The 27,474-nt window shown below is 53.3% G+C and overlaps 1 protein-coding gene across 2 annotated transcripts in view; it reads left to right on the forward strand.

The window, feature by feature from the left end:
- Window positions 1-27,474, forward strand: part of TMEM63B (transmembrane protein 63B) — an 89,085-nt gene that overhangs the window by 47,910 nt on the left and 13,701 nt on the right. The window contains exons 2-16 of one of the 2 annotated variants that reach the window (XM_038395339.2): window positions 1,819-2,014; window positions 4,477-4,556; window positions 10,494-10,532; window positions 17,686-17,776; window positions 19,534-19,571; window positions 20,845-20,987; window positions 21,463-21,514; window positions 21,928-22,036; window positions 22,601-22,671; window positions 23,564-23,644; window positions 24,546-24,669; window positions 25,150-25,283; window positions 25,473-25,610; window positions 26,018-26,171; window positions 27,200-27,306. In XM_038395339.2, the coding sequence (XP_038251267.1) occupies window positions 1,841-2,014; window positions 4,477-4,556; window positions 10,494-10,532; window positions 17,686-17,776; window positions 19,534-19,571; window positions 20,845-20,987; window positions 21,463-21,514; window positions 21,928-22,036; window positions 22,601-22,671; window positions 23,564-23,644; window positions 24,546-24,669; window positions 25,150-25,283; window positions 25,473-25,610; window positions 26,018-26,171; window positions 27,200-27,306 (1,535 nt within the window). In that variant the 5' untranslated portion in view covers window positions 1,819-1,840. The remainder of the gene's footprint in view (window positions 1-1,818; window positions 2,015-4,476; window positions 4,557-10,493; window positions 10,533-17,685; window positions 17,777-19,533; window positions 19,572-20,844; window positions 20,988-21,462; window positions 21,515-21,927; window positions 22,037-22,600; window positions 22,672-23,563; window positions 23,645-24,545; window positions 24,670-25,149; window positions 25,284-25,472; window positions 25,611-26,017; window positions 26,172-27,199; window positions 27,307-27,474) is intronic. The other variant, XM_038395341.2, reaches the window with a different exon arrangement.

Raw genomic sequence — 27,474 nt, forward strand, 5'->3', positions numbered from 1 at the left:
CCTCCAGTGAAGGAGCGTCCACAGCCTCCCTAGGCAGTCTGTTCCATTCTCCTACTGTTCTCACAGCTGGGAAGTTTTTCCTGAAATTTAATCTAAATCTGCTATGCTGTAGTTTGAACCCATTGCCTCATGTCCTGCCTTGTATGGCAAGAGAGAACAGCTTTTCTCCATCATTTTTATGGCAGCCTTTCAAGTATCATATCGCCCCTCAATCTCTTCTCCAAACTAAACATACCCAGTTTCTTCAGCCTTTGCACATATGGCTTGTGTTCAATCCCTTTGATCACCTTTGTTGCTCACCTCTGGATCCTTTCCAGTCTCTATACATTGGTGACCAAACTTGGACACAGTTCTCCAGCTGAGGCCTAACCAGTGCCGAGTAGAGCGGTACTATCTCCTCCCGTGACTGGTATGCGATGCCTCTGTTAATGCAGCCCAAAACTGCATTTGTTTGTTTGGTTTTTTTTTGTTTTTGTTTTTGTTTTTTTTTTGCAGCAGTATTGCATTGCTGACTCATGTTGAGGTTGTGGTTCACCACAACTCCAAATCCTTCTCAACAGTGCTGCTGCCACGCCAGTTCTCCCCAATGTTGTATTTGTGCATTTGGTTTTTCTTGACTATGTGTAGCATCGTATATGTGTCTTTGTTGAATTTCATTTTGTTATCTCTAGCCCAGTTCTCCAATTTATCAAGATCCCTCTACATTTTAGCTCTGTCCTCCCAAGTATTGGCAAGCCCTCATCAGCTTTGTGTCATCTGCAAATTTGATCACGGTGCTCTCTCTTCCTGCATCCGGGTCATTAATAAAGATGGTAAACAACACGGGGCCCAGAACAGATCCCTGTGGAACCCCACTTGAGACCTCTCTCCAATCTGACATCATTCCATTAATAGCTACTCTTTGCTGTGGTTGTTTAACCAACTCTGTATCCACTTAATGGCAGCTCCGCCAAGCCCGCGTTTCTCCAGCACACTTATCAAATGTCATGTGGGACTGTGTCAAAAGCCTTGCTGAAGCCCAGGTACAATATGTCCACTGCATTCCCTCATCTCTCCCAAACCAGTTACCCTGTCAAAGAAGGAAATCAAGCAGGTTTGACGTGATTTGTTCTTGGTGAATCCATGCTGGTTGCTCGTGATTTCCCCTTCATCCTCCAGGTATTTGCAAATTGAATGTTTTTTACATTGCTCTAGTAGCTTCGCAGGTATCAAAGTCTGGCTGACTGGTCTAGAGCTCCCGGCTCCTCTTTCCCCCTCTTTTAAAAGATGGGCACCACGTTAGTCCTTCTCCTGTCTTCCGGGACCTCTTCTCTCATCCATGAGTTTGCAAATATTATTGCCAATGACTCTGAGATTTCTTCAGCTAATTCTTTCAGCACCCTGGGTGAATAGCATCAGGCCCCGCTGATCTGAATTAATTCAAATTGGTCAGAAGATCTCTGGTGTGTTCTTTACTTATCCTGAGCTGCATCCCTTCCCCTTTATTGTCTGTGGTAACTTCACTATTTGTCTGGTCACATGTTGTTTTTTGAGAGAAGACTGAAGCAAACTAGATCTCCTCTTCCCCAATCCTTTGGTACCTCCCTGGTTCTCCAGGACTTCCCCACGTGATCGTTGGCCAGTTAATAACTTCATTATTTAGCTCCCTTGGAGACTGTAACGCAAGAGGCTACAGCACAGAGGAGGCTGGAGGATGTGGGAGATGGCAATGGGTGAGCTGGCCCTGATTGCTCCTCGTCTGCCACTACCTCCTGTTAAGCGGGCTGCTGACTAGTTGGTCAGGTGTGTTTCTAACTGTGCCTTCCCCCCCCCCTCCAGGTAAGACGATGAGGCAGTAGAGATGCTTCCCTTCCTGTTTGCCACCCTGGGCTCGGCAGGAGCCACCTGCCAGGTCGCCGCCTGTAACAGCACCAAGGATTACTGCTACAGTGCCCGCATCCGCAGCACCGTGCTGCAGGGCTTGCCCTTTGGGGGAGTGCCCACCGTCCTAGCCCTTGACTTCATGTGCTTTCTGGTAAGTCTCCCACACCATTGTGCTCTGCCATTTGCTGTGGGAGGGGAGTGCCCAGCTGTGAGGATGAAGGATGGACATAACTATTCAGGACTCCGGGGTTCTATCCCCAGGTGTGAGAGGAGGAGTGTAATCTACTGATTGGAGCTGGGACACATGGGAGTCAGGACTCCTGGCCCTGGTTGCCAGGGAGTGGTTATAGCTAGGACTTCTGAATTCTCCTCTCAGCTTTTGCTATTGTCTCCTCTGTGACCATGGGCAGGTCACTTGACTGCCCTGTGCCTTGGTTTCCCCTTGGTGAGATAGGGTTAATGACACTGACCTCCCAGAGGCAGTGTGGTTCTGAAGCTCAAGGAATTAGCATCTGCCAAGTGCTTTGACAACCCAGTCTCTAGAAAAGCACAGTATTGTTATTCCTGCTTCTCCTTACCCACCCATGTGCTGCTCTAACGCAGCCCCCTCCCCTGGCAGCGGTAGGCTGGCTGGCTGGGGAACCCTGACTCTCCGTCATCAAAGCACAAAGGGTTTTTGTTTTTTCCAATAGCTTTAAGAAAAAAATGCCGTGACTGTGTCCCTGCTGAAATGGCACGGCACAGTGCAGGCAGGGCGAGCTTGCCCGGCAGCCCCGCCAGAAGGAACAGCGCCAGGGAGCTCACTCTCCATGGTCCCTTCAGTCCTTTGGCTTCTCTGGTGGGGCTGCCAACGAGGGGGCCAGTTAGGGCCAGCTGGGACGATTGTGATAAGCAGACTCTGATTCAGGCGTCCCCAGCCTGGCCTCGTGCCGCGTCCCTCCAGCCCTAGCTCATGTCTTGCTAAGGAGCGGCCTGAACTTGACAGGCAAGGAAGATAGGGATGGGGAGAGGGTCAGGGTCAGGGTTGGGTATGTGGAGGTTTGGGGTGGCCACTAGAGCTATGTATCTGACTAGGGCCAACCTAATGCCAAGACGCTGGGCTTTCCTGCCTTGCCAGAACCTAAGCCCCTCTCTGATTCTTCTGCCACTTCCTGCGTAGTCTGAGAACAGATGGCTCGACCTCTGCTAGTGATATCGGGGCTTGGGAGGCGGCAAGGTTTCATCTGTTTGTGCTCTGGAGAACAGGCCAGGTCACCACCTGTTGTTATTGATTTATATTACTATAGTGCCTCAGAGCCCTAGTCATGGATCAGGTCCCCATTGTGCTAGGTGTTAGACAAACACAGCCTTGATCTGTGTGCGTGGCTGGCAGGATGGATGACCCAGCGTGCTTCCACTCTGCCTGTGCATCAGCCAGCAGCCAGTCGTGTGGGACCTCCAGCCAGGGCTAGGCCCCAGCGCTAACAATGCCCCCTGCCCCCCACCCCACAACCAAATTCACAGAACTCCTTCATCTGGGGTCTCTGCATTGGATCCACCTCTCTGGCGTGGCCGGCTTCCGTCGTAAGCTGTGGGCACACGCAGCTCGTGGCTGGCTTGTCTCCTCACAGCCCTTGTCCTGCTCGGATGCATTCCCTGGCTGGGACAGGATCAGCTGCGGGCAAATACTGCCAAGCCCTGCTGTGGGGTCCTTTCAGAGGAAGGAGCTGTAATATGCAAGCAGTGAAGTTCCCAGCCACTCTTGGAGCGGAACGGCAGCTGGGGCAGGTACCGGAGCTCTGGGCTGTGGTGGGAGAATGCTACAGACTCACTCCAGGGAACAGATGCAGGCAATCCTGCATCCCAGAGTCCCGTTTTCTGGGTGTTGATGCCGATGTGCCCAAACAAGAGCCATGTTGGTGCCTTGCCAGGAACTGCAGGGCTGCACACAGAACAGAGCAGATTGGAGCCCCCTTGGAGTCCAGGAGTTCTGCAGTGCACCCCTCTCCCTTCTGATTCAGGGCTGGTGCTACCCACAGAGACTCCAGGCCCAATCCGCAGTGCAACCTGCTCACTCAGGTCATAGCACATTGCATGTGGGGATTGTACTTCCTGTGGGCCACCCCTCTGCTCACCAGATGGGAGATCCACTCTGCAGGTCGAGCTGTGGCCACCCCCACATCACGCTCTATCTTTTCCTTACCCCCACCAAGAGCAAGCCTCTGGGAAGCTTTTGCTCCCCTGTAGGATGCTGCCATTTGTTCATTCAGCTGCGGTAGATGAGGTACCCAAGCAGAGCCAGACGCCCGCTCTGTAGTGCTGCCACCTCTGACAGTTGGTCAAGCTGTGATAGCGCGAACGTGGTCACTGGGGGGGAAATCTCGTGCTTGTGATGTTGGATCCCACTTCCCTGTCTGCTCCTCTCTTCCCAGGCCTTGCTTCCACACCTGAGTGACAAGGGTCCAATTTCTTATGCCACACGAGCAAGCCAAGCACAGATCCAGCTGCTTCCTCTGTCCCCTGCCATTGTTCTCTCCATGCCAGGCAGACGGCTGGGAGGACGAGAGTCAGGGAGGGCTGCTCCCCCAGCCAGAGGGGGCCTTGTCTCATAGCTTCTCCTTGGCACTTTTACAGGCACTGTTGTTTGTCTTTTCGATCTTGCGTAAAGTAGCCTGGGACTATGGACGTCTGGCCCTGGTGACTGATGCTGACAGGTAAGGTCAGGATGGGGGTGGGCTTGAAGCAAACGGGGTCCAGGGTTAAACCCTCTGCTGTGTGCCCAGATGGCAGGGGTGGGTGGGGAAGGAATAGTGCTCAGGTTGGTTTAACCCCATACATCCCAGGAACAGGGGGAGTCCCTGCAGCCCAACATGCCAGCCCTTTGTCATTCTGATTTCATCCCTGTGCAGGAGCAAGCCTCTGGTGGCTCTGGAGATAGGATTGCAATGTATGATTTATGATTCCTACAGCTACTGTGTGCATGATGCTTTGCAGGCTCTACAACACAAGACAGCTCCCTACCTTGTGGAAAGGCCCAGCCATGGCCCAGCCAGGGATGGGCAAGGAAAAGGATGGGATGGGGAAGAGGTTCTGGGAGGGCAAGGTCTGACACACTACCTGCTTTGTTAGCAATGCAGCTGGAGGTGATTATACTGACCGATTTCTTTAAGTAGATTGGGAGTCACGGACTGGCTTTTCAGGTACTGTAGTTCTTAGCTGTACAGGTCATGGCACTAAATCTGAGGAAGCAAAGGTAGCCAAACATGGATGGTTCAGAAGCAGGGCTCTGAGCTGGAAGCGTGAGCGAAGTGAGTCCGGCGAAAGGATCCAAGTGAAGTTATTGATGGCTGTGTTGGTGGCTGAAGGAAAGCTTTTTCCCTAACTGCTAATGGAATCTTAGTCTTAAAATACAATTGAACGTGGCTTGGCTAAGACACTGCCGTGTGGACTGAAAACTGGCTGAAGGACTGAGCCAAGGGTTCTGATGATAAAGTGCAGTGTACCAGCTGGAGGAGGTATCTAAAGATCCCTGCTGGGTATGACTTTCTTTACAGAAATGGAAGAAGAGTATGTGAATGTTGTGGAGTCTGTCGCAGGATGCCAGCTCAACAGTGAAGCAATAAAAGGCAAAGTAGTTTCAGGGGCTGCGCTGGTCTCCTTATTCCATGACATTCTTTGTTTCAAATCCCAGCTGCTAGATGATCTTGTGTTCAAACGCTGCTCAGCTCCGGCAGAGACGGCCTTTAGAAAGGGTTCTATGCTCTCTGGGCCATTGCACCCAGGTACATTAGTTCCATTGGGGAACGAAGCGCTCGGAGAATCTCAGAAGAACCAAGTCCCAGGTATTTGCACTGCCTTCCACAATGGAGGCAAAGGAGTTCTACTTATTTTCAGTTTCAATTTCCGTTGCACAAGCTACCAGGCTGACCTTTGCTTCACTGCTTTGTGTGGTAAGCATTCAAATTAGTCTGGTTTGCACCTCTTGTTACATGACAAGGGAAAGAATGGCAGAGACGTTTTCTTCTAACACTGAACAAGGACCTGTATTTGAATAAATTAATCAGCTATATCGCCAGAGTTACTCTGTCTTCTCCTTACTTAGGAGTGCTACTGAAGTTAGAGAAAACAGCACCAGGGGACCCAGAGAGATGAGGGGAAAGCAGGCAGGAGGCAGCCATGTGAGGAAACGTAGCTGATCCCTTGTGGGGAAAGTAATCCACAACTAGATCTCAATGGGACGGAGGAACCTGGTCAGCAGCAATGGTGTGTGAGACCCAGGGCGAGAACATGCAGCTAATTACATGAGCCTGCCATGTGATGTGGCTGCAGTGAGGCCAGGGCAGCATGGGTGGCAGGGTAAGAGGCATTGTTTTAGAGCAGGGAGGGGATAACGTCCCCAGGGAGAAAGTGACTGGCACTGCGTTTTTGGCAAGTAGCTTCACTTCAAGGTGCCTCCATGCCTGAGGCTCCTAGTGGCAATCTCAGTCCTTTAGACCAGCATTTCTCAACCAGGGTGTCACAACCCCAGGGGGTCACCAAAGGCAGTCGGGGTCGTGGTAAGAAGTTGGAAGAGTTATTACACTCTAAAGCAAAGGAAATCTCACATGCCCTTACGCTTCAAGGTCCAGTGTTCTCTACCCACCTGGCTAACCACACCCACAAATGAATTATCTAGGCTTTGCGCTGTTCGCATTGGTGCATCTCTACTCTTCCTTTTTATAGAGGGGGATCGTGACATTGTTTGACATAGAATGAGGGGTCACCGGCCTGAAAAGCTGAGAGACGCTGGCCTGGGCCATACTACCTGTCTCATACACCCAGCACCAACTGCCTGCCCTTATAACTGGCCCGATCTGCTCTTCCCCTTTGAGAGGTGGCTCTGCCTGGAACCTCATTTGTTCTTCAGTTTTAGGCCACATGCCCTTCCCCAGGGGAACATTTTTTTCTCTGTCTTGCTCAGTCCCTTTGAGAACTATGCAAACTTCAGATCTCCCTGCCTGGTCCTCTCCTCCCACCCACCCACCAACACACCTTTCCTCCAAACTTGGCTCCCTCAGACCTGGGAATATCAGTACCCTCCGGAACCTTCAGAGCCACCTCCTGTGTGGGATGCGCCCCACCTTGCATGCTACATGAGGTCCAATTTAGTCCTGGTGCAACCCATGCCTGCTGGGTGTGGTGCTCTGTCCCCCCCTAGTGCCACCTAGACCACTTAGAAATTAATGAGTCTGCTGCAGCCTCAGCTAAGAGCCATGCAGTAGCGTAGCATTAAGCTTCAGAGGTCCCAGGTTTGATCCCGCCCGCCACTGACCAAGGTCTGTTGGCATTACACTGGCACAGCTTGGCTAGCGGTTGAATCCTCGCCCTGTGCTCAGACGGCCTGCTACCCTTGCTAGCACCTATCTGTGAGTCACCGCGTTATGTCTGGGTGCTGCCAACTGGAAGGAGAGCCGCAGCTAACATGAAACAAATAATGCCCAGCTGGCAAGTTAGGGAACAAGGAGGCCCAGAGGACAGTCACTGAGACAGCAGCAGGTATTGGCAGCAAAGCATCCCCATCTGTGTGCCCTAAGCCTCAGTAGCACAGCCATTTGTGGGGGCTGGTGTGAACTGGCAGGGAAGGGCTAGGTGGGAGTGTTTGCAGGAAGCTATGATCCCGGCGAGGGAGTCGAGGGGGGCACTAGTTTGAGAACTGTGCCAGGTTCCAGCTGCTTCCCGCTGGGCTTCTAGCAGACAAGCAGGTTCTCCCATCCATCCCGGGGCAGGCAGCAGGGAAACCGTGACTGGGGTGCTGCTTCCCTAGGGAACACTTTGGATTTTACCATGAAATGTGGTGCCCAAGTGCTGCTAGTTTTGGGTTGGGACAAGAAACCCAGCCCCATGGGATCCTAAAGGTGACAGCTGGCCAGAGCCCAAACGCACTCTGTGTCTGTGCACTGATGTATGGCCCATGTACAGAGACACAGCCCCTGCCACAGGGGGCCTGCAGTCTCAATTAGACAGACAAACCTTTTGCCCCTTGGGTAACCCATGGCAGGGACACACTCCATGCAGAACAGATAGGAGCTGGAACAACAAAAATATATGAGACGGTTTTCCTGGCTGCCTCTCGTTCCTGACTGGGGCAGGGAGATGGTGAGAATGCCTCTGCCTCTTCCAGTCCTGTGCAGATAATAGTGGGGAGCTGGTGCAGAGCCGGGGCCATTCTTTCAGGTCCTATGTTTGCTTCTGACTTGGATGGGAAGAGATTACATCCCCCAGGCCAAAGGGGAATCTGGGATTCGAAAGGGGGCTGAGAGGAGGCAGCCAGAGTTCTGTCGCACCACAAGGGAACGCAAATTGCTCTGCTCTGCTCATCAATAAATGTACCCATAGGGCCGATTTGTCTAGTGGCAGGAGTGGGGATGGGAGATTTCTGCAGCCGGATCCTTGGGAACCGTAGGCTGAAATGTTTCCAGTTAACATGAAGTTGTTAAAGACAAGGGTGCAACAAAGTCCAATATAGTCTTCAGGTGTGAGCTTCTAGGTGGGATACAGAAAATGCATTTAGTAGAGGACCACTAGACATCACTTAGAATGATAAAACCAAACTTTATTCAAAAGCAAAATGCTTAGCTAAGCAAAAAGGCATGCAATTACTACTTAATCAATGAGTGATCAGTCCACTGACAACAGCCTGATGATCCTGGAACCTAACGGGACCCTTTGGACGTTAATTGGAACTCCTTCCAAATTAACAAAATGACTCCTTTTATATCCATTATCATACTACCTAACATTACACTTCCCCTTACCATAATTATATTTCCTCCTCCTCTTTATTGGCTCTTTACATTACACATTGTGTAAATGAATATCTGACCCAATGTCCTTCCCATACTATCAATACAGACAGAATTATAAAAAACATTCACAATTCTCAAAAACACTCATTTAAAAACCGTGCTTGAAGCAGTTATAACCAAAACATAACGGCACTGTAACCTTGGCTCATGTCCTTGCTAAATGCAGTTTTCCCATCTTACTGTTTCCAGCTTCTCTCTAACTCGCAACCTCCATTCACCTGACTCCTCTACACTTAGGCTAATTTAAGCCCCAAATGTAACTACCACTAATTTCTTAATCTAAACCATCCTATAGGCTGCGCCTTGCACATTGTGTGTGGGTGGCCCTGATCTGTTTCCACTACTGCTGGTGGAAGCTGGGTCAGCTGCATTGAGGCCAGAGGGCAGCACCCTCGATCTGAGGCTCTCCCAGATAGGTGCTTCCCTGGCACCAGGGCTCCTGGTCTTCCCTCACGTCATTGCTGACTCTTTGGTCCCTGCCAGTGGGGAGGGAGTTCTGCGGTGTGATGCTTTCATGTAGCCCATTCGGGATGCACCGGACAATGGAACACAAGTCAAATCCTGCTTCCCTGGGCGTCAGTGGGGTTTTGCCATCATCTTCAGTGGTCTTTGCCTCTAGGAAAGGCGGAGCTGCTTGTCCTAAACTGCCCCCTCTCCTAACATAAAACACAGAGCCTCCTTCCCTCTCTGTCAGTCTGAGCTGGCTGGACAGCACTGCAGGGAGAGGCCTCCATGCGCAAGAACTGCTCAAGAGAAGGAACAAAAGAGAGACGGGAAGGGAAGCTGGACCAGCGGTTCTCACTTCGCCCTGCAGGGATCTTGGCCTAGCCTGGAACAGCTGCACCAGATCAGCAGCCCCAGTCAGTGCAGTTCTCTCAGCTCACCAGGCTCGATTCTTCAGCAGTTGGCCCAGTCTGGTCTGGAGTTGGGCTGACATTCCCAGGGAGGGCAGTTCCTGAAGATCAGCTGGTGTTTTCCCTTTCTTTTATAGCTGTCATAGGAGTGTCCCTCCTAGTTGCGGGGGGGGGGGGGGGGAGAGGGGAAGGCCTCTACTGGAATGTCCGGACAGATTACTCAGCATGTTTGTGAAGAGCCAAGCATCATGGGTACGCATGAGTTCCCTGGGCCTTATACTCATTTTGCACTAAGACACGGGAGTGGAGAGCTCATTTCACCAGATTTAGGAGCCACTTGGAAATAGTGAGTTCTAGATTTGGGACAGAACCTGGAGTTTTGGGGGTTCCCTGAGTTCTGGGCTGCTGTGTATTTCCTTATTTAATTCCCTGAGGCTGAACAAGCTAATCTGTCCTTGAAGACACTGTTTGCTCTGGCTCAGGAGGGAAAAACAACATTTGTTTCATTCCATTTGGGGAAGCAATAGTTTGTGTTCTGCAAAACCCCAGATTTAGATACACACCCAAGTAGAATCCGAGAGGTTTCGCAGAGCCCAGCGCATCTTAGGGTCTCCCACTCCAAACTAAAGACCCTTCTTGTGACTGCCTCTACTGCAGTGCAGATCTGGTCGGTATATGTGTTACGGACGGAGCCAGCACCAGAGGTGTGCATGAGATTTCCAGACAAACATGACAGGGCCCTGCCCTGAGGAGCCTGCAGTGTGCTGGGAAACTGAGTGCTGCAAGGAAGTTTTTCCTTTATTTTCTCTCTCTGATCTGATCGTTGACAGGTTTCTCCCCAGGATGGTGAGGAGCAGCCCAGCGCTGTGTCTACTGGAGCCAAGGAGGCTCCCTGTGGATGCTGCAAAGTTCCCATTGTCTTAACCCTCCCTTTTTGTTTCTCTGCCCCCAGGCGGCGGCACTGGCAGACAGAGCGAGAGGAGCGGGAATAGTATGTTGTTGTTTTTTCAGGGTATTTTTCCTTCCCTCTCTCTCCTGTTTTTTTCCTTTGGAAATGGCTAGGGGTTCAGAGCTGGGATTAATGTCTCCTGATCAATGCAGACTCTTCAGCCATACATCACAGCTGGGAAGGGACGGGGCTCGTTCTGGTCCTTCTCAAACAACAGTAAGGCCACAGTGATCCTGGGAGGGTAACACAGCACTCACCCTGCTTCACCACAAATTCATGTGTGTGCTGGGACAGAGACCAAATCATGCCCATTTCCAAAGACTGGCTGTGTCCCCACACTACTTACCCCTAGATCTTTTCTTCCACTCTTCCCCTGTGTGTCTATGGATAGTGAGGCAACAGAGAACCCTGGATATAGACTACCTTTCATTATTGCTGTTCTCTTGGGGTGAGTAGGGAAAGGGGTTTCTCTCACCCCCTGTTCAGAGCTAGGCTGTGATCAGATAAGCCCTAGGGGAGCCAAAATTCAGCTACCACACCCGAAGAATAAGCAGCTGTGAATAATGCACTGGTGCACTCTCCCATCTTCCCAATCCCTCTCTCCAGCTCAGCCAGTAATGCAGACATGAGCTTCTTATTACAGAACCAGCACCATCTGGTACCTTGGCTTGGCACTGCCCCTTGTAGACCCAGCAGCGAATGTGTGGGCCGGTCAGATAGACTGAATAGCCCCTTGTACAGCCGCACGTTCTTCTTGTTTCCCCACTAGGGATGTCCCTTTGCATTTTGACTTCTTCTTTAAAATGCTCCATCTCCTACAGAGCTGCAGTCTAGAGCATAAGAATGGCCACACTGAGTCAGACCAAAGGTCCATCTAGCCCAATATCCTGTCTTCCAATAGTGGCTGGTAGCAGATGCTTCAGAGGGAATGAAAAGAATAGGCAATCATCAAGTGATCCATCCCGTCATCCCACCCCAGCACTTGGCAGTCAGAGGCTTAGACTCAACAATCAGACCTTTCTTGTGCTGCTTTAACTAGCTAGACAGTCTATCCTGGCTGGGGGGTGATTGGCTCTCACCGTCACGCAGGTCCAGGGTGGGAGGGAGTACACCGTGGCACAGCAAACTGGCGCCTGTCTTCTAAGTTCTGCTCAGCACCAGGGGCGAGTAGGGCAGCAACAAAAACTGACCACATCTCAGGAGTGCTCTGTGCTTGTCAAGTTCTCACTGCTGCTCTGCTTGCTGCTGGAGCCAGGTGGTAGGGGCTGTGGGCATGGCATATGAGGTAACGGAGGACCGTCCTGCTGTTTTCCCCCACTCTGGCACTCTTGGTCCTTGGTGCAGAGCCACGGTCTGCAGCCTTTGGTTTGAGAAAGTGTCTGGCCCTCATTCTGTGTGTCTGGTTCACTTGGGATGATCCAGGAAGCGCCAGTGCCCAGTTGCTCATCCTGCATGTGTGCCCTGGCTGGCTGGTGGGACTCCAACTAATGCTATGCTGCCGGTGTGGGGACTACAGGAGGAGGGCTGCTGCCTGTAGCTATGTGCACCTATGCAGGGAAAGGGCATCTTGTGCTTGTGCCAAATCCTGCAGCTTTTCTTGTGTTTGAATCTTGCACTTGGTGTGGCTGTGGGGTGAACTGTTCCCAGATTAACTTATCTGCCTTTTTGCTAACAATGTGAGTGCTGGGCCTCCACCTAGAAAGAGGCCCCATCTCTCCTGGCCAAGGTGCTGGCTACGGGGAGGCGCAGACTCAGCTGTGGATGCTGCCCAGGGAGATGCAGGCAGGTACTGGTTGCTCTTTGAGTCTACTCAGTGTGAGCAAGGCAGCAGAGATGGGGTAGACCTTTCACACCACCCGCTACCGGGGCCTAGAGCAAACACATCCAGAGAGACTCCATGGCTTCTCCCACCTCTTCCAGTTCTTCCTCCCTCTTTCTCAGCCAGCAGCAGGCACAGTCCTCATGGGAGATCTCCGGGGCGGGGATCTCCCCAACCTGCTGTTTGAACCTTGATGTGAGGCTCACCTCCAATTCATGGAGCTGAGGGAGGAAACCCCGACCAGACCCCTCCTCCTCCATGGCTGGCAGCAGCACTACAGTGAGCCTGGTAGGTTCCCGCTGTAACATTGCTCCTTGCTAGCAAATATCTGGCGGCTTCGTGTGTGTGTGTGTGTGTGTGTGTGTGTGTGTGTGTGTGTGTGTGTGTGTTCGTTCGTGTCAGTCTGTCCCTGCACACACCAGTCTGTCTGCTTCAGCCCTGGGCCTTTCGGTCATCTGGCCCCGGAGAGCCGCCCCCCTCCCCACCCCCACCAGCAATAAGTGAGTCAGCCAGCTGGTATCAGCTGAAGCAAAGGAGAAGGCCAGCTACATGCCATAAGGAGGAGACCAGCCCGCATCTCTCAGGTAGGAGTGGGGAGCTCACAGCCCTGCAGGGCTCCCCACGCACGCGGCTGCCTGCATCACGGGGACATCACACCACTGCAAACCTTCCCCGTCATCTGCCTGGCAACACATTGCCCGCTGGCTCCCCCTGGTGGGTGCTGTATGTGTTTGTTTCCCTGTGCGCAGGATTATTAACTCCTCCAGTGAGTCATAGTTGCGCAGAAATCAAATCCTGAATGATGCAGATGGAGGGAAGGCCTGACCGGTCCCATCTCAACCAGCTCTTGGGGACCAGACAGGATCAGGCCCTACAGCAAGTTTTGCTAGAGCTTTGCCCAGCCTGGCGTTAAACATCCTAGTTGCTGGGGCTGCCAGCGCCCGTGGGAGCCCAGGATTCTCACTGTCAGGAAGTGTATCCCGAGTATCATTCGAATAATCCTTTTGTTAATGTTGTGGCATTACTCCTTGTTATGCCCCCCTGCATCTCCCTAAACAGACCCTCTCCTCCTCCTCCCACTCAATTCACACTCTCTCACTGCCAAGCCAAGCTTGTCAGATATAGCCCTCCTTACTCTTTTCTCCAAATTGGTCCCTCTCTGCCCTTCTCTGCACACCCTCAGTTAGTTGTCTTTCTGATACCGAGGAGCCAGAACAGAACAGTCACCCAGCTACGGAGCAAGAGAAAGGAGCTAGCCCCCTCCCTGCTCCAGGCCATAAGGCATGTGGAATTGAGGGGCCCAGAGTTCAGCGCGGGATCCCAGTTTGAGTCTCCCAGGGCAGTGCAGAGAGTGGCTCTCTCCTGTGGAGAGGTGTCTGCATATGCAGCCTCAGACCTGCAAGCTTCTCTCTCATCAGCTCTTCGCTCTCATTTCTTTCCACACCCCTTGAAGCCTTTCTAATCACCCTTCGCTCATGGCATTAATTCCTATGTAGGTATCAGCTGGGATGGAGGAAGAGCCAAGTTCTTCAGGAGCTGCTCTGCTCTTCTCCAGTCTCCTCTCAGGACACTTGGCAGGCAGCATGTATCATCCTAATTCCTTTAGCTGGGTCACAGGTGTCTCTGGCCATAGGCCTTACCATGGAATCAGTAATGAGGACTGTTTGCTTCTTGGTCACTTGCTGGGCCCCTGACCTCCCTTGGGCTCTTCTCCATCTGATTCTCTGCCTGGTAGTGCCTGTTATGAGGATCCAGTTTGAATGGCTCCACATTTCCCTCTGTTCCTATTGCTGCCAGGTTTTCCCACTTCCTTCAATTCATCTCTCCTTTCCCCTTCCAGAGTTTTAGCCTGCTGAGACTCTCCCACTGTTTCTCTTCTCTGTGACTTCAGCTGCTCCTTTGCCTCACAGCTCCAACCTTGGCCAGAACCGCAACCAGCTTGTGGCCCATCTGTGGACAGCCATCTTGGTCTTTGCTCATAAAGAGAGGCCTTCATGTCCCACATCAGCCAGCTTTGAATGCTTCAGCAGCAAGCTGCCCCAGAATCTGCCATAGCCAACTGCTGTGTGATTCAGGGCCCGTGCTGCAGTGCTGAGGCCCAGCTGCCACAGCGCACGCTATATCCCAGCTGTTGTGTGCTCCTTGAAGCAGGTCTCTGCCTACTAGAGGCTTTTGGGGCTTAGCCATCTCCAGGCCTCCCCTCTTCACTGCTAGAACTCTGAGTGTCCTGCTGTTTATAACTCCCACCTCAGGTAATCACACGCTCCCCCTTTGCTTCCTCAGCAGCCTAACTCCCACTTTCTCAAGCTCCAAGTGCATGTTCAGGTCCCCCACTATGTTCTCTGGCCTCGTTTCCTTCTCAGCTGTGATGCTACTAATGCAAAGCGTTCCAGGATCCTGACCTCCATCATCACCACCTCCTCTGGGCAGAAATTACCTCCTCCCCTACTATTGCTCCATGAACAATTTGCTTAACCCAGATAAATGATGTGGAAAAGGGGTGAACAGAGAGGTGGCAACATCTGCTGACTCTACAAAATTACTCAAAATAGTTTAGTCCAAAGATGACTGCAAAGTAGCAAAGCGATCTCACTAAACTCAGGGGGGCAAATAGCGGATGAAATTCAGTGTTGCTAAATGCAAAGTGATGCACATTGGAAAACCTAATTCCAACTATACATATAAAATGATTTAGTCTAAATTAGCTGCTACCACTCAAGAAGGAGATCTTGAAGTCATTGCAGATAGCTTTCTGAAAACATTTACTCAGTGTGCAGCTGAGTCAAAAAAAAAGTTAAGTGTTAGAAACCATTAGGAAAGGGATAGATAATAAGACAGAAAATATAATAATGTCAGTATATAAATCCATGGTATACCCACATCTTGAATACTGCATGCAGATCTGTATCTCAGAAAAATGCATTAGAATTTGAAATGGTACTGAGAAGAGCAACAAAAACAATTAGGGGTATAGAACAGCTTCCACATGAGGAGAGATTAAAAAGACTGGCATGCTTCAGCTTAAAAAGGAGACGACTGGGGGGGGATATGATAGAGGTGTATAAAATGATGACTGGTGTGGGAAAAGTGACTAAAAGTGTTGTTTACCCCTTCACATAACACGAGAACAAAGAATCACCCCATGAAATTAATAGACAGCAGGTTTAAAACAAACAAACGGAAGTATTTCTTCACACAGCACACAGTCAACCTGTGGAACTCCTTGCCAGGGGATGTTGTGAAGGCCAAACCTATAACTGATTCATCAATGACCATTGGCCAAAGATGGTTAGGGACACAACCCCACTCCCTCGGTGTCCCTAAATCTCCAACTGCCAGATGCATCTGGCAAGGGCCATTGTCAGAGATATGATACTGGATTAGATGGACCATTGGTCTGACCTAGTATTGCCGCTCTTGTGTTCTTATTAACCCAACCCCCTACACACTCTGTCTTCCCTCTGTTTTCCTAGCCCTTTAAGAAGGGATTTCCAGCCAGACACTGCAGTACAGACCCAGCTGAGGCTATGGAACAAGCTCTGCTGGGCCTGGCTTTGGGGAGCAGGGAAGGAACCTCAACCAGACCTCTCCTTTCGCCTCCCCCTGTGTTTCCCAGCTCTAGGGTTTTTGATTTGAATGGGGGGCAAGCTGCTACTCCCACTGTGAACAAGCCCCCTGCTCTTGAACCAGCTTGCAGAGCATGAGAGGGAGTTATGGTGGAGGTGTGCAGGCAGGATCAGAGAACAAAGGAAGAAACACTCCTGGTAAGGAGTTGGGGAAATCATGGAGGAACAATTATGGAGTGATGCATGCAGTCTTCCATTCCCAGCTTCTCATAGAGGTTTAGGGTAGCCCCGAGAGTGCCCAGTTAGGGACCTCAGTGCCTTTTTCTGAACCTTTTCCAGTTCCAGAGCTTTTTGAGATGGGGTGACCAGAACTGAACACAGTATTCAAGGTGTGGGCATACCATGGATTGATATAGTGGCACTATGATATTTTCTGTCTTATTATCTGTCCTTTTCCTAATAGTTCCTAACATACTGTTAGCCTTCTGGACTGCTGCTGTGCATTGAGCAGTGGTTTTCAGAGAACTCTCTACGGTGACTCCCACAATCTCTTTCTCGGGGAGTAACAGGTAACTTAGAACCCATCACTATATATATGCATAGTTGGGATTTTTTTTTTCTACTGAGTGTTACTTTGCACTTACCAACATTGAATTTCATCTGCCATTTGGAATGATCCTGGAAATGAAATACTTTATTATAATTTGCATTAATATATTTGCTACAAGGTGTGTGTTTTTATTTTAAAAAAAATGTATATTAATTCACTCTCCCACCAACCTGCTTAGTCATCCAGAAGGACATAGGAACTGAACCATCCCAATGTTCCATCTTTTCCAGGATCCTATCTCTGACATGGTTCACTAACACCAAATGCCTCAGAAGGACCAAGAACCCCTCGAGTCTAGGGGATAATTTTAGAATAACCTCCCAGTATGGGAAGCCCTGGCAATTGATGATCAGCTGAAGTGTGTCTAGCCTTCAGACATTTCTATCCTAGCTAGTAACTGTGATTTATAATTTTTCCTATAAATGTCTCTTTCTTACTGTCTTTTTTAACCTTGCTTGGCTCTTGGCCTCAATAATATCCTGTGGAGTGCCACAGGGTACTGTTCACATTGTGTGGGGGTATCTCTTCCTTTCATCAGTTTTAAAGTTTGCCTCTTAATTTCATGGGGCACCTCCTTGCTGTTGGGTTATAAAAGGGAAAACGGGAGCTCCCAACTGACCTACGTGCAACCATTGGTTATTGTGTGTCCCTTTATTGGGTCCCCTCTTATTCATCGCCTCTCTAAACTAAACAGTCCTATCGTCTCCTCCTGTGGCAGCCTCTGCAGGCCCCTCTTCACTGGTGGGTATGGCTGTAATCTACTGTGTCCTCACTCTCTCCTGTGCACATGCACAGACTCTTCATGTTCTCTGATAATGTGTCTGAGCTGCTGCGCATGTCTGCAGCCAGGCCTGGGAGTGAGGAGTTAGCAAGGAGAGTGGAAGGACAGGGAAGCTGCTCACACCTACTCCCCTTCTGTCAGTCCCTGTGAAGGCCGGCAGAGCTGGGTGTCTGTGAGGCTGGCCCTGTGCACTGCAGCACACCCCCTGTACTCCAGTGTGAACAGTGCTGTCTGAGCGGGGGCTTTTCACTACTGCTGTCATCTCTCTGCTCTCTGAGGCTCTTTTCTCTCTATCTCGCCTGGGGCAAACTGACCTGAATTAACCTCTGACCTCCTGGGTGCTGCTCCCTGGCTGAGCTTCTCTCTCCTCCTTCGTTAACCCTTTGATTGTTTTCCCCCCACCCGCCCTGTAATTTCAGTGTGGCATCTGCTCTGCACTCTGATAGCCACGACCGCTATGAGCGCCTCACCTCCGTCTCCAGCTCCGTGGACTTCGACCAGAGGGACAACGTGAGTAGGAGCAAAAACTAAGCCAGTGCCTGCCAGCTGCGCAGCATATAGCCCATCACACTTTAGCCAAGTCTTGCAGCCCCCGGAGAAATGGGGTGTTATCATCATCCCTGTTTTGCAGAAGGGAAACTGAGGCACGGAGAAGGGAAGCCATTTGCTCAAAACCACATGGTAAATGAGTGAGGGACTAGAACCTAGGAGTCCTGGCTTCTAGTCCCATTCTCTAACCGCTAGACAATACTTCCCTCCTAGAGGTGGGACAGGAACCCAGGAGTCCAGGCTCCCAGCCACATCCCTCCAACCAGTGATTAGACCGGAGGTGGGCAAACTACAGCCCGCAGGCCACATCCAGCCCACAGGACCGTCCTGCCCGGCCCTTGAGCTCCCTGCCAGGGAGGCTAGCCCCCAGCCCCTCCCCCACGGTCTCCCCTCCCCTGCGGGCAGCGCTCTGAGCGGTGGGGCAGCGCGGCAGCGTGTCTGGCTCCGGCCGGGTGGCACAACTGCCAAACATGCCACTCTGAGCAGCATGATAAGGGGACCAGGGGTCCCGGGGGGCAGTCGAGGGACAGCGAGCAAGGGGGCGGCTGAATAGGTGTGGGAATCCCGGGGGCCCTGTCAGGAGGCGGATGGATGGGGTGGAGGTTCTCAGGGTGGGGGATCAGGGGATGGGGAACGGGGGGATTGGATAGGCGTGGGAGTCCCGGGGGGGCCTGTCAGGGGGCGGGGGTGTGGATAGGGGTCAGGGCAGTCAGGGGACAGGGAGCGGGGGGGGTTGGATGGTGCAGGGGCCCCAGGAGTGGGCAGTCATGGGACAAGGAGCTGGGGAGTTGGATGCGTGGGGCATTCTGAGGGGGGCGGGAAGTGGGTGGGGCCAGATGTGGAGAAGGCACAGCCTTCCCTACCTGGCCCTCCATACAGTTTTGCAACCCCAATATGGCCCTTGGGTCAAAAAGTTTGCCCACCCCTGGATAAGGCGTCTAGCTAGCAAACTGTGGTCCCACGGAGAGGTGGTTGGTCACATGGTGCTGCCTCCTCTTTTTCACATCCAGCTGCTAAACCCCATTACAAGCTAGACATCTACTGAATGTTTCCCTATTGCCCCCTTTTCCTGTCAGAAGCAGCTCTGGTGAAATGGGATGGGTCTGGGTAGGCCGACAAATAGGAGGGTGGTTCCCAGGAGACATGCTCTCTGTCCAGGTGTGCGCCATGCCATGAGGAGCCCTGGCCTAGTTCCTGCTCCCTCTCCAGTCCATCGTGCGTTCCTCCTCTCCTGTTTGATGGCTGAGGTGTCCCCTGGGGATGTGACCCTGCACTGGGACAGCTGACTCCTGACCGAGCTCCTGTGCTAACTGGCAGCCCTTGGGGTCCGCGCTGTCCCCATCGCCCACTGTAATGTAGCAAAATGGCTGCTTTGACCTTACGACTCAACTGGGAGGGTGACCAGCCAGTTGGTCATGGTGTTGAGCCTGGCCCATGTCATACGCAGGCGAGTTATTGATGTGTCAGGAGAACCTGTGACCTACCACAGAAGGGCATATCTGGGATCCTACATGCCTGGGCATTTGTGGTCTGTGTGCCCTTTCAGCTTCGCTTTCGTGGCAGGGGGAACCACTGGGCCTGGGGAAAACAGGGAAGAGGAGCCTTATATTGGCTGGGGAGAAGAGAGCAGTGGGGCTAGTCTCCTTGGAGCCTTCCAAGGGGGAGTATGACTGAGAGAACCCTCAGTAACCTGGGGCTCCCATTGTCTCTTTGCACAGGGCTTCTGCTCCTGGCTGACAGCCATCTTCAGGATAAAGTAAGTGGCCCTTGAATCTGGTTCTAGAGCTTAGCCACTTCCAGGGCCCAGAGACCAGTGGGGGCAGTGGGAGACCTGGCGCTGTGGGGCTCTAGGGTGGTTGGTTGTTGCTTGTCATAGCACCTGGAAGCCCCACGTGGGCTCAAAGCCCCCTTGCACTAGGTGCTGTACGAGTGTGCAGTAGGAGACAGCCCCTGCCCCACAGAGCTTATGGGCCAGCTAGAAAAGGCAGACAAAGGACAGACTGTTCTGTTTTACAGCTGAGGAATTGGGACACAAAGAGACGAAGGGAACGTCTATGCAGGCGTGGTTCCCACTGCGGCTAGACGGATGCACAAGGTCTGCTTGAGCTAGTGCCTAAAAACAGCAGTGTGGCTGCAACAGCACCGGCAGCGGCTTGGACCAGCCACCCCAGTGCAAGCCCACCTGGCACCTGGGAATGTACATGTGCTGCTAGCCCGCTGCGGCCACACTGCTGTTTCGTAACACACTCGCTGGAGCCAAGCTAACGCACATCTGGGACCTGCGCTGGGGGTTATGCCTGCCAACGGCTGTCTCGATGGGCCTGAGTGACTTGCCCAGGTTGCCCAGTGAGCCTGTGGTGCAGCAGGGGATTCAGCCCAGATCTCCCAGTCCCATTCCAGTGCCTAATCACAAACCCTTTCCCTCTGCCCACCGAGCTCCTGCTCTGAGGCGATACCCCCTTTCCTGCTTCATTCTGGTCCCTGCTGTGCCTGTTGCTCTCAAAGCGGGGTCCAGTGCCAGTGAAGGTGAGGAGAACTTACCAGGGCCTCAAGAAAAGGGTGCCCCAAAGCTCTTCTCTAGTGTTTTCCATCCTTAGCTCTTAAAGTCTGTGCGGTCGGTGCCATTACCCCCTCTGGCAGATGGGGAACCCACGGGGGTTACAGTGACGGTGGATTGCATGGGCACAGCTGCCTGACAGGCTGCCACGATTGAGCATCCCCATCCTGCAGGGGCTGGGAGCACTGGGATGCAGTTGCAGCAGATGGATGTTGGCTAGTGGATTCATATTTGGGCTAGTGCAAGGCCAGACTGCAAGGTGCTGAGGTCCCTAACGGGCCACTCCCTGGGCTAGGACTGAGGGCTCTGCAGCTCCTTTAAGTGATGGCGTCATTAGATCTGCTTTAGCCCTGGTGTTAGGGGCTAGTGCTCTGGGTGCTTAAGGTGCTGAGCGCTGGGCACCGAAGGGCTATTGGGATTTGGCCCCATACCCTTATTAGGTGATGCCTCACCGCCTTTGTGTCCTTGCCAGGGACGATGAGATCCGGGATAAGTGCGGGGCCGATGCAGTCCATTATCTCTCCTTCCAGCGGCACATCATAGGGCTGCTGGTAGCCGTGGGCGTGCTCTCCGTTGGCATCGTGCTGCCCGTGAACTTCTCAGGGGACCTGCTAGGTGAGTGGATGGGGAGGGGGGGCTATTGCTGGCCCTGTTGCGTTCCCACCTTTGGAAGGGAATTAGCAAGCCCTGCTTACAGCAGCCTCGCAAGAGTCCTTGCAGAGGGGGGCCAGTCAGGACATGGGCTCTCAAGGTGAGGGAGCATCCCTTCCTGCCCTGGCGCTGCAGTGGCAGCTGGGAGCGCCCGCTGGCAGGGAGGCTGTTGCGGGGGTGGCTTCACTCTCAGTGGGGAGGGGGGTTCTGCTGAGCCCTCACCCCCTTGCAACTCAGCCAGGAAAACTGGAGCTCAGAAACTTAACCTTTGACCCTTTAGTGTTTCACGGGGATTGCAGCGTGATTCTGTTTTCAGAGGCATTGCAGGGATGACTCCCAGAGCAACTCTGTCCTGCTCCAGGATGTCCCAGCTCAGGCAGCCCAAACCACAACCCTCTGGATTGAATTAAAGGTGTCTTGTCTGTCGCTCTCTCCCCAGAGAACAACCCCTACAGCTTTGGGAGAACAACGATCGCTAACCTGAATTCTGGGTACGTTGAGGAGGGGGCAGAGCAGGGCCCTTGGAGTGTATCAGGTGGAACCACAGGGGTTGCTGCCCCAGGAAGGCCTGGGAGGCTGCTTTGCTGCCTCCTCTGTCCCCTGCTGCTGCTGTCCCAGCTCATTCGCTCTGCAGAACCAGGTCCCAGCCACAGTCTCCAGAACAAAAGCCTGGGAGCAGCCTCTGGGATGCCACCACTGAGCCCTGTGCTGGGTAGCAGCCTTTCAGCATGCATGCACCATGCCAGCCAGTTGGACTGTCCCCAGCTGCAGTGCCCTTGGCTGGTAGCCTGGCCCTGGAGGGAGTGGGGTAGCCCACATTGGCTAACTGGCCAGGCACCAGGTGGGGGTGGGTTCACAGCACCAACGGGGTGGCCTCAGCTGAGTGGTGTCTCTCTGGTGACAGAAATAACCTGCTGTGGTTGCACACGTCCTTTGCCTTCCTGTACCTGTTGCTGACGGTGTACAGCATGCGTCGGCACACCTCCAAGATGCGCTACAAAGAGGATGACCTGGTAAGGCTGGCTCTTCCAGCCTCCCTTTCTCTGCTCTTCCAGCCTCCCTCTCTCTGCCACCCCAGCCATGCATCCCGTTCATGCTGGGGGTGACTCCCCGCGCAGGGTTCTTGCCCGCACCTCACCCCTGATGCAACTATAACGGTCCTGGGATTTCCAGGGCCCCCACTGGGTGAGTTGAGCTGCAGCAGTGAGCGTGCAATCTCCTGTCCCTTCCCACTAGGCAACGCCTCTGCTAGGGACGTTCTAGGTTCCCCCATTGAAAGCCACCTCGCCACCTATCGTTAATGTCCCCACCCATTCTCTGCTCAGGCAGCTGTTGTATCACTGTCTCACCAGGACAGAACTGGGGCTGGAGGAAACGTTGGCTGCGTGGCGGGTGGGGGATGAGAGACAACCTGCTAAATGTGTAACCCTGGGCACAGCCGGGAAAATATGAGCCTACTCTCCTGACGTTAACCCTGACCTGGCTTCACCCCTTGGCCACAGCCCAGTGTCCTGTGCTTGCCCTAGTGTGGGTTCCCATACTGCCCTCACCTCCCTCTGCCCCTTTGTCTCTTCCAGGTGAAGCGAACTCTCTTCATTAATGGGATCTCAAAATATGCTGAGTCGGAGAAGATCAAGAAGCATTTTGAGTGAGTCTGTGCATGCATGCTGGGTCCCAGCTTCAGCTACCTTTTTTCCTCTGCAGAAAATTTAAACTTTCTGGCAAAAAATTGAAAACTATAAAAATGTAATAAATTTTTTAAAAAGTATTGTCACCGCACTGTTTCATGTTGTAGTTGAAGTGCCTCATGCCTATGGTCTAGTCTGTGGGCTGGACTACATCTCCCAGGATGCACCAAGTGCCACAGTGCATCATGGGTGATGTAGTCCAGCAGGGGAACCTGGTTTGTAGAGGAGGATGTGGGCATAAGGCACCAAAACTACAACTCCCATGAGGCACTATGGAGGCATTTCTGAATTGAGTGGTTTTGGTTTTCAGCTGTTTGGGGTTTTTTTTGACAAAAAAAACCCCAATATAGAAAGCAGCCCTTGTCCCAGCCCTCAGGGGAGAGGGAATGCTGAACCCTTCAGCGCCAACCCTGTCTCTGTAGAAATCTCCCTGGGCACGACTAAACCAAGGGATGTCGGGGGAGACGGAGTGGGGGGCGGTGGCTGAGGTACACCCAGACCCTCTCCAACAGTAGAGGACTCTCCCCTCCACCACTTGTTTTTAGAAGCCCCACAATGAGACCCTGGTTCTTCTAAGGGGAAAGGACTGAAGAGGAGCCCAAGAACACTGTTTTCCAAGCAGGCACTCTCCTCCCCACCACGTTCCCCCATAAGAGCAGAGTGCATGGGCGATATCCTCCCCCCGCACCTAGCACAGCTTTAGCAGAATTCCCTGATGATAGGGCCTAGGCCTGAGGATGGAGTCTGAGTTCCCACCCACCCCCAGCAATCCCACTGGCTGCTGGAGGGTTTGTTGGAGCTGCTGCTTTCCATCTCATCACTAATGAGCCGGGGGTTGTTTCCTATCCACAGGGAGGCATATTCCAACTGCACTGTGCTGGAGGCGCGCCCCTGCTACAACGTGGCCAGGCTGATGTTTCTTGATACAGAGAGGTAAAGTCTGGGGCAGGTATGGATGGAGGGCCCCCAACAAGCCTAGCCAGGAGTGTTGCACAGAGCACAAGGGATGCAGCTGGGGTGAGAGGGTGAGACTCAGCAACAGGAGGGTTATAGAGAGCAGGTCACCAAAAAAATGCATGGGATGGTCTCGGGCTAGTCCTTGCGTAGGCCCTGTCTGCACCACTAAACAGCAAAGGAATTGGGGACTATTTGGCTCAGGAGATAGGGTCTGCTTGAAGGGCCCAGGGCTGGGATAGCAGGGGGGCTGCAGGTCAGGGGTGCGGGGCACTGGCAGAGCTGTGTGTGGGGAGCCCCGGACTTTGAGGAGACATTAAGCATTGGTGTTGGGTGCATGGCAGAGTGGGGTAGGGCAGAGTTGAATTACCAGGACTGCTCTGGGGTTATCAATCTGCTTGTATGGCCCCCACCACAACCACAGTGTCTGAACTCTGCAGATCATAATGGGTTTGACTCTCAGCCCCCCTGTGGGGCTGGGAAGGATCAGAACTGAGGCACAGGGGCAGTGACTTGCTGCAGTCACGCAGTGAGCCTGGGATTGTCCCACGTCCCGGCGCGGTGCCTTAAGTGTCTGTGGCGCCCCCTTTGAGCTGTGTTTCCACCTGACGTGGGGGAAGAGTTAGTTGCACACTCCTAGGGTCCGTGGTTACTCACCCTGGGGTAATGAAATCCCAGTAGCCTCTGCTTCAGCTGAGTGGGAACCTTCTTTAAAAAATACATATGAGATTCACATATGCAGATCGAGCCCCCATGCTTTCTACCACCACCCTCCCTGCATTCTCACTCGCTCTCCCTGCTTGCTGCCCCTGTGGTGGTCGCAGCAAGGGGAAGGGCCTGTCTGAGCCTCTTCTTCCCCTCCCGCCCCCTCCTCTTACAGGAAGAAAGCAGAACGTGGGAAAATCTATTTCACCAACCTGAAGACCAAGGAGAACACCTCGTCAATGATCAACCCCAAGCCCTGTGGCCACCTGTGCTGCTGCGTCATCAAGGGCTGTGAGGAGGTGCGGGGGCAGGGGGTGGAAGGGCACGAGGCAGTAGCATGGGTGGCGTGGGGGGTGCTGGGAGACTGCCCTCCTGCCAGCCCCCAAGTAGAGGAGGGCTCAGCCCAAATCCTGGCACACCAGCGTGTTGCTGTCCCTTTGTCTGCCCTTAGCGTCTCCGGGGCCCTCCAAGCAGAGGAAGCTCGTTTTTCTCTGTTGTTGTTTCTGTCCCTGCTGCCCCCCACTAAACAGCTCCCTGCCCCAGCTCCCACCCATTTGCCTCGTTAACTCTGATTCTTTCAATCCTAACACCAAGTGGTGTTGATGCACCACGCGGCTTGTCCGGATTAGCCAAGCTGTGCCTCCAGCCGCTGGATGTAGCGCACGGGGAGGAGCAGTGTCACTGTGCCCTCTGGGGGCGTGCCCGGCCTGGGGCCCGAGGGGGCAGGAGCATGGTGGGGTTGCGTGGCTCTCGGCTCTGACCCACGTCCGTATGTCCAGGTGGAGGCCATCGAGTATTACACCAAGCTGGAGGAGAAGCTCAAGGATGACTACAAGCGGGAGAAGGAGAAGGTGAATGAGAAGCCTCTGGGGATGGCCTTCGTCACTTTCCACAACGAGACCATTACAGCCATGTGAGTGCAAGGGGCCTGCCATGGGACTAGGGAGGGGATGGGAAGAAGAGTCACTGTCATTTCCAGGCAGGCATGTGAGCGGCTAGAAAACAATGGCCAGGTGCCCCTCCCGATAGCTGGGTGCTCAGCCTCCCTGATCTCCCCCTTTGGGGATGCCTCACGCTCTCCCCCTCTTCCTCTTGCCTCCAGCATCCTCAAAGACTTCAACGTGTGCAAGTGCCAGGGCTGCACGTGCCGCGGGGAGCCTCGGGCCTCCTCCTGCAGCGAGTCCCTCCATATCTCCAACTGGACTGTCACCTACGCCCCCGACCCACAGAACATTTACTGGTGAGCAGGCCGCGCCTCCTGCCGGGCAGGTCTGGGCAGCAGCAGGGATATGGGGGCACGGACAGCCTGGTAAAGGGAAGGAACCATCAGGGCCATGGGCCTAGCCCAGGAGTGCCCTTGGCAGCTCGGGGGCTCAGAAGAGGGAGCATCCCCATCGAAAGGCCCACACAGCTGGCTGGAGGAGTTAGCTTCCACTGAAACATCTGGGTGCAGGGTCACAGCCTGGCTGGGCCATGGATCTGACTCTTGTATGGGGAGCAGTGGGATCTGGGTGCCTCTAAAGGGGGTTCAGGCACTTGAAGAGTAACAACCTAGGCTCTGCCCAGCACAGACCAATGTCTCTGGCGCCTCTCTGCCTCCCCCTGTGATCCCTTCCTGACTGGCTTCTGCACCTTGTCTCCCCCCAGGGAACACCTCTCCATCCGGGGTTTCATCTGGTGGATCCGCTGTCTGGTTATCAACGTCGTCCTCTTCCTCCTCCTCTTCTTCCTTACCACTCCCGCCATCATCATCACCACCATGGATAAGTTCAACGTCACCAAGCCTGTGGAGTATCTGAATGTAAGGCCTGCCAGAGGGACAGGCGCAGGAATGAGGAGCCCTCCCCTTCCTCCCGTCCCATGGAACAGCCCTGGGGAGGTGGGGGTGGGTCACGAATGTGCACTGGTCCCTCCACCTCACATATCCAAGCAGACTAGGCCTGACCCCATCAGGCTGAGCAAGGTCCCTACGGGTCTCAAGTGCTCCTGTGTGGGGAGGGGAGGGCCTTGTCCATATACTGCTGTGTGGGCACTGCTCTGTTCCGTGAGGGCAGAAAGCAGCCAGACTCCCTGTCCCTGTCCTGAGTTGCGGCACCACAGAGCCTGTTGGAGTAGAACAGAGAGCACGTTGTTGGAGCCAGAGCTTCCAAGGTGGCTGCATTTACAGGGGAGACGTGAGTGGCCAAGGATTCTGGCTGCGACCCTACGAGAGGCCTTGAGAATCCCTCTCTTGTCAGAACCTGGGCAAACAGGCAATCTCCACTCTCCCAAGGGACTGCCAGGCTCTTCGGCCAGCAGCCAGCACTCAGTTTTGTATGCATGGCAAGTGGGAGGAAATCCTGGCTCTCTCTACCATAACGGAGACCAAGAAAACACTCCGCTGATGTGCTGAGGGACCAAAGTGTTATGAGAGCAAAGGAGAACTATAGGGGATACACTGACTGCATTAGGCTGCCTCTACACTTGGGAAAATCCCAGCCTGACCATTGGAGTAGCTGCACCCTTGCTGATCCCTACATGGAGACCAATGAGTCCCAGGGCAGGACCTGGGGCTGGTGCCTCATTCCCCGCCCTATACAACTCCCAGACTCTTGCTTCTCACCAGGGGATAAGGCAGAGATGCTGTGGGTTCCCATCCAGGATTCCCAAGTTGAGGAAAGTGCCCTTATGGATACAGCCCCCAAAGGGGCAGAGTCACACTCAGCTCTGCTGGCAGCTCTTGTCCTCTGCCACTGGCAATGCAGCAGGTTAGCTTGCTGCCCTCCCCAACGTGCCCAGCCTCTGGATTTGCATTGACTGCAGTGAATGGTGTGTTCTTTGCCTTCCCAGAACCCCATCATCACCCAGTTCTTCCCCACCCTGCTGCTGTGGTGCTTCTCTGCTCTGCTGCCCACCATCGTGTATTACTCCGCCTTCTTTGAAGCACACTGGACCAGGTAAGGACAGCCAGCACCTGGTCTCAGCCTGAGCACCACTGCCAGCTGTGTGCGCTCAGCACCTTGCACAAGAGCAAGGTCTGCTTGTCCTATTCCTCCCACCTAAGATCCGCCTGGCGTAAACTGTGGGGGTGGTACACTTTGCAGCTGTTAATCAGGTGCTGGACC

Source organism: Dermochelys coriacea, chromosome 3 (assembly GCF_009764565.3).
Source record: "Dermochelys coriacea isolate rDerCor1 chromosome 3, rDerCor1.pri.v4, whole genome shotgun sequence".
In the NCBI taxonomy this organism is placed as follows: Eukaryota; Metazoa; Chordata; order Testudines; family Dermochelyidae; genus Dermochelys; species Dermochelys coriacea.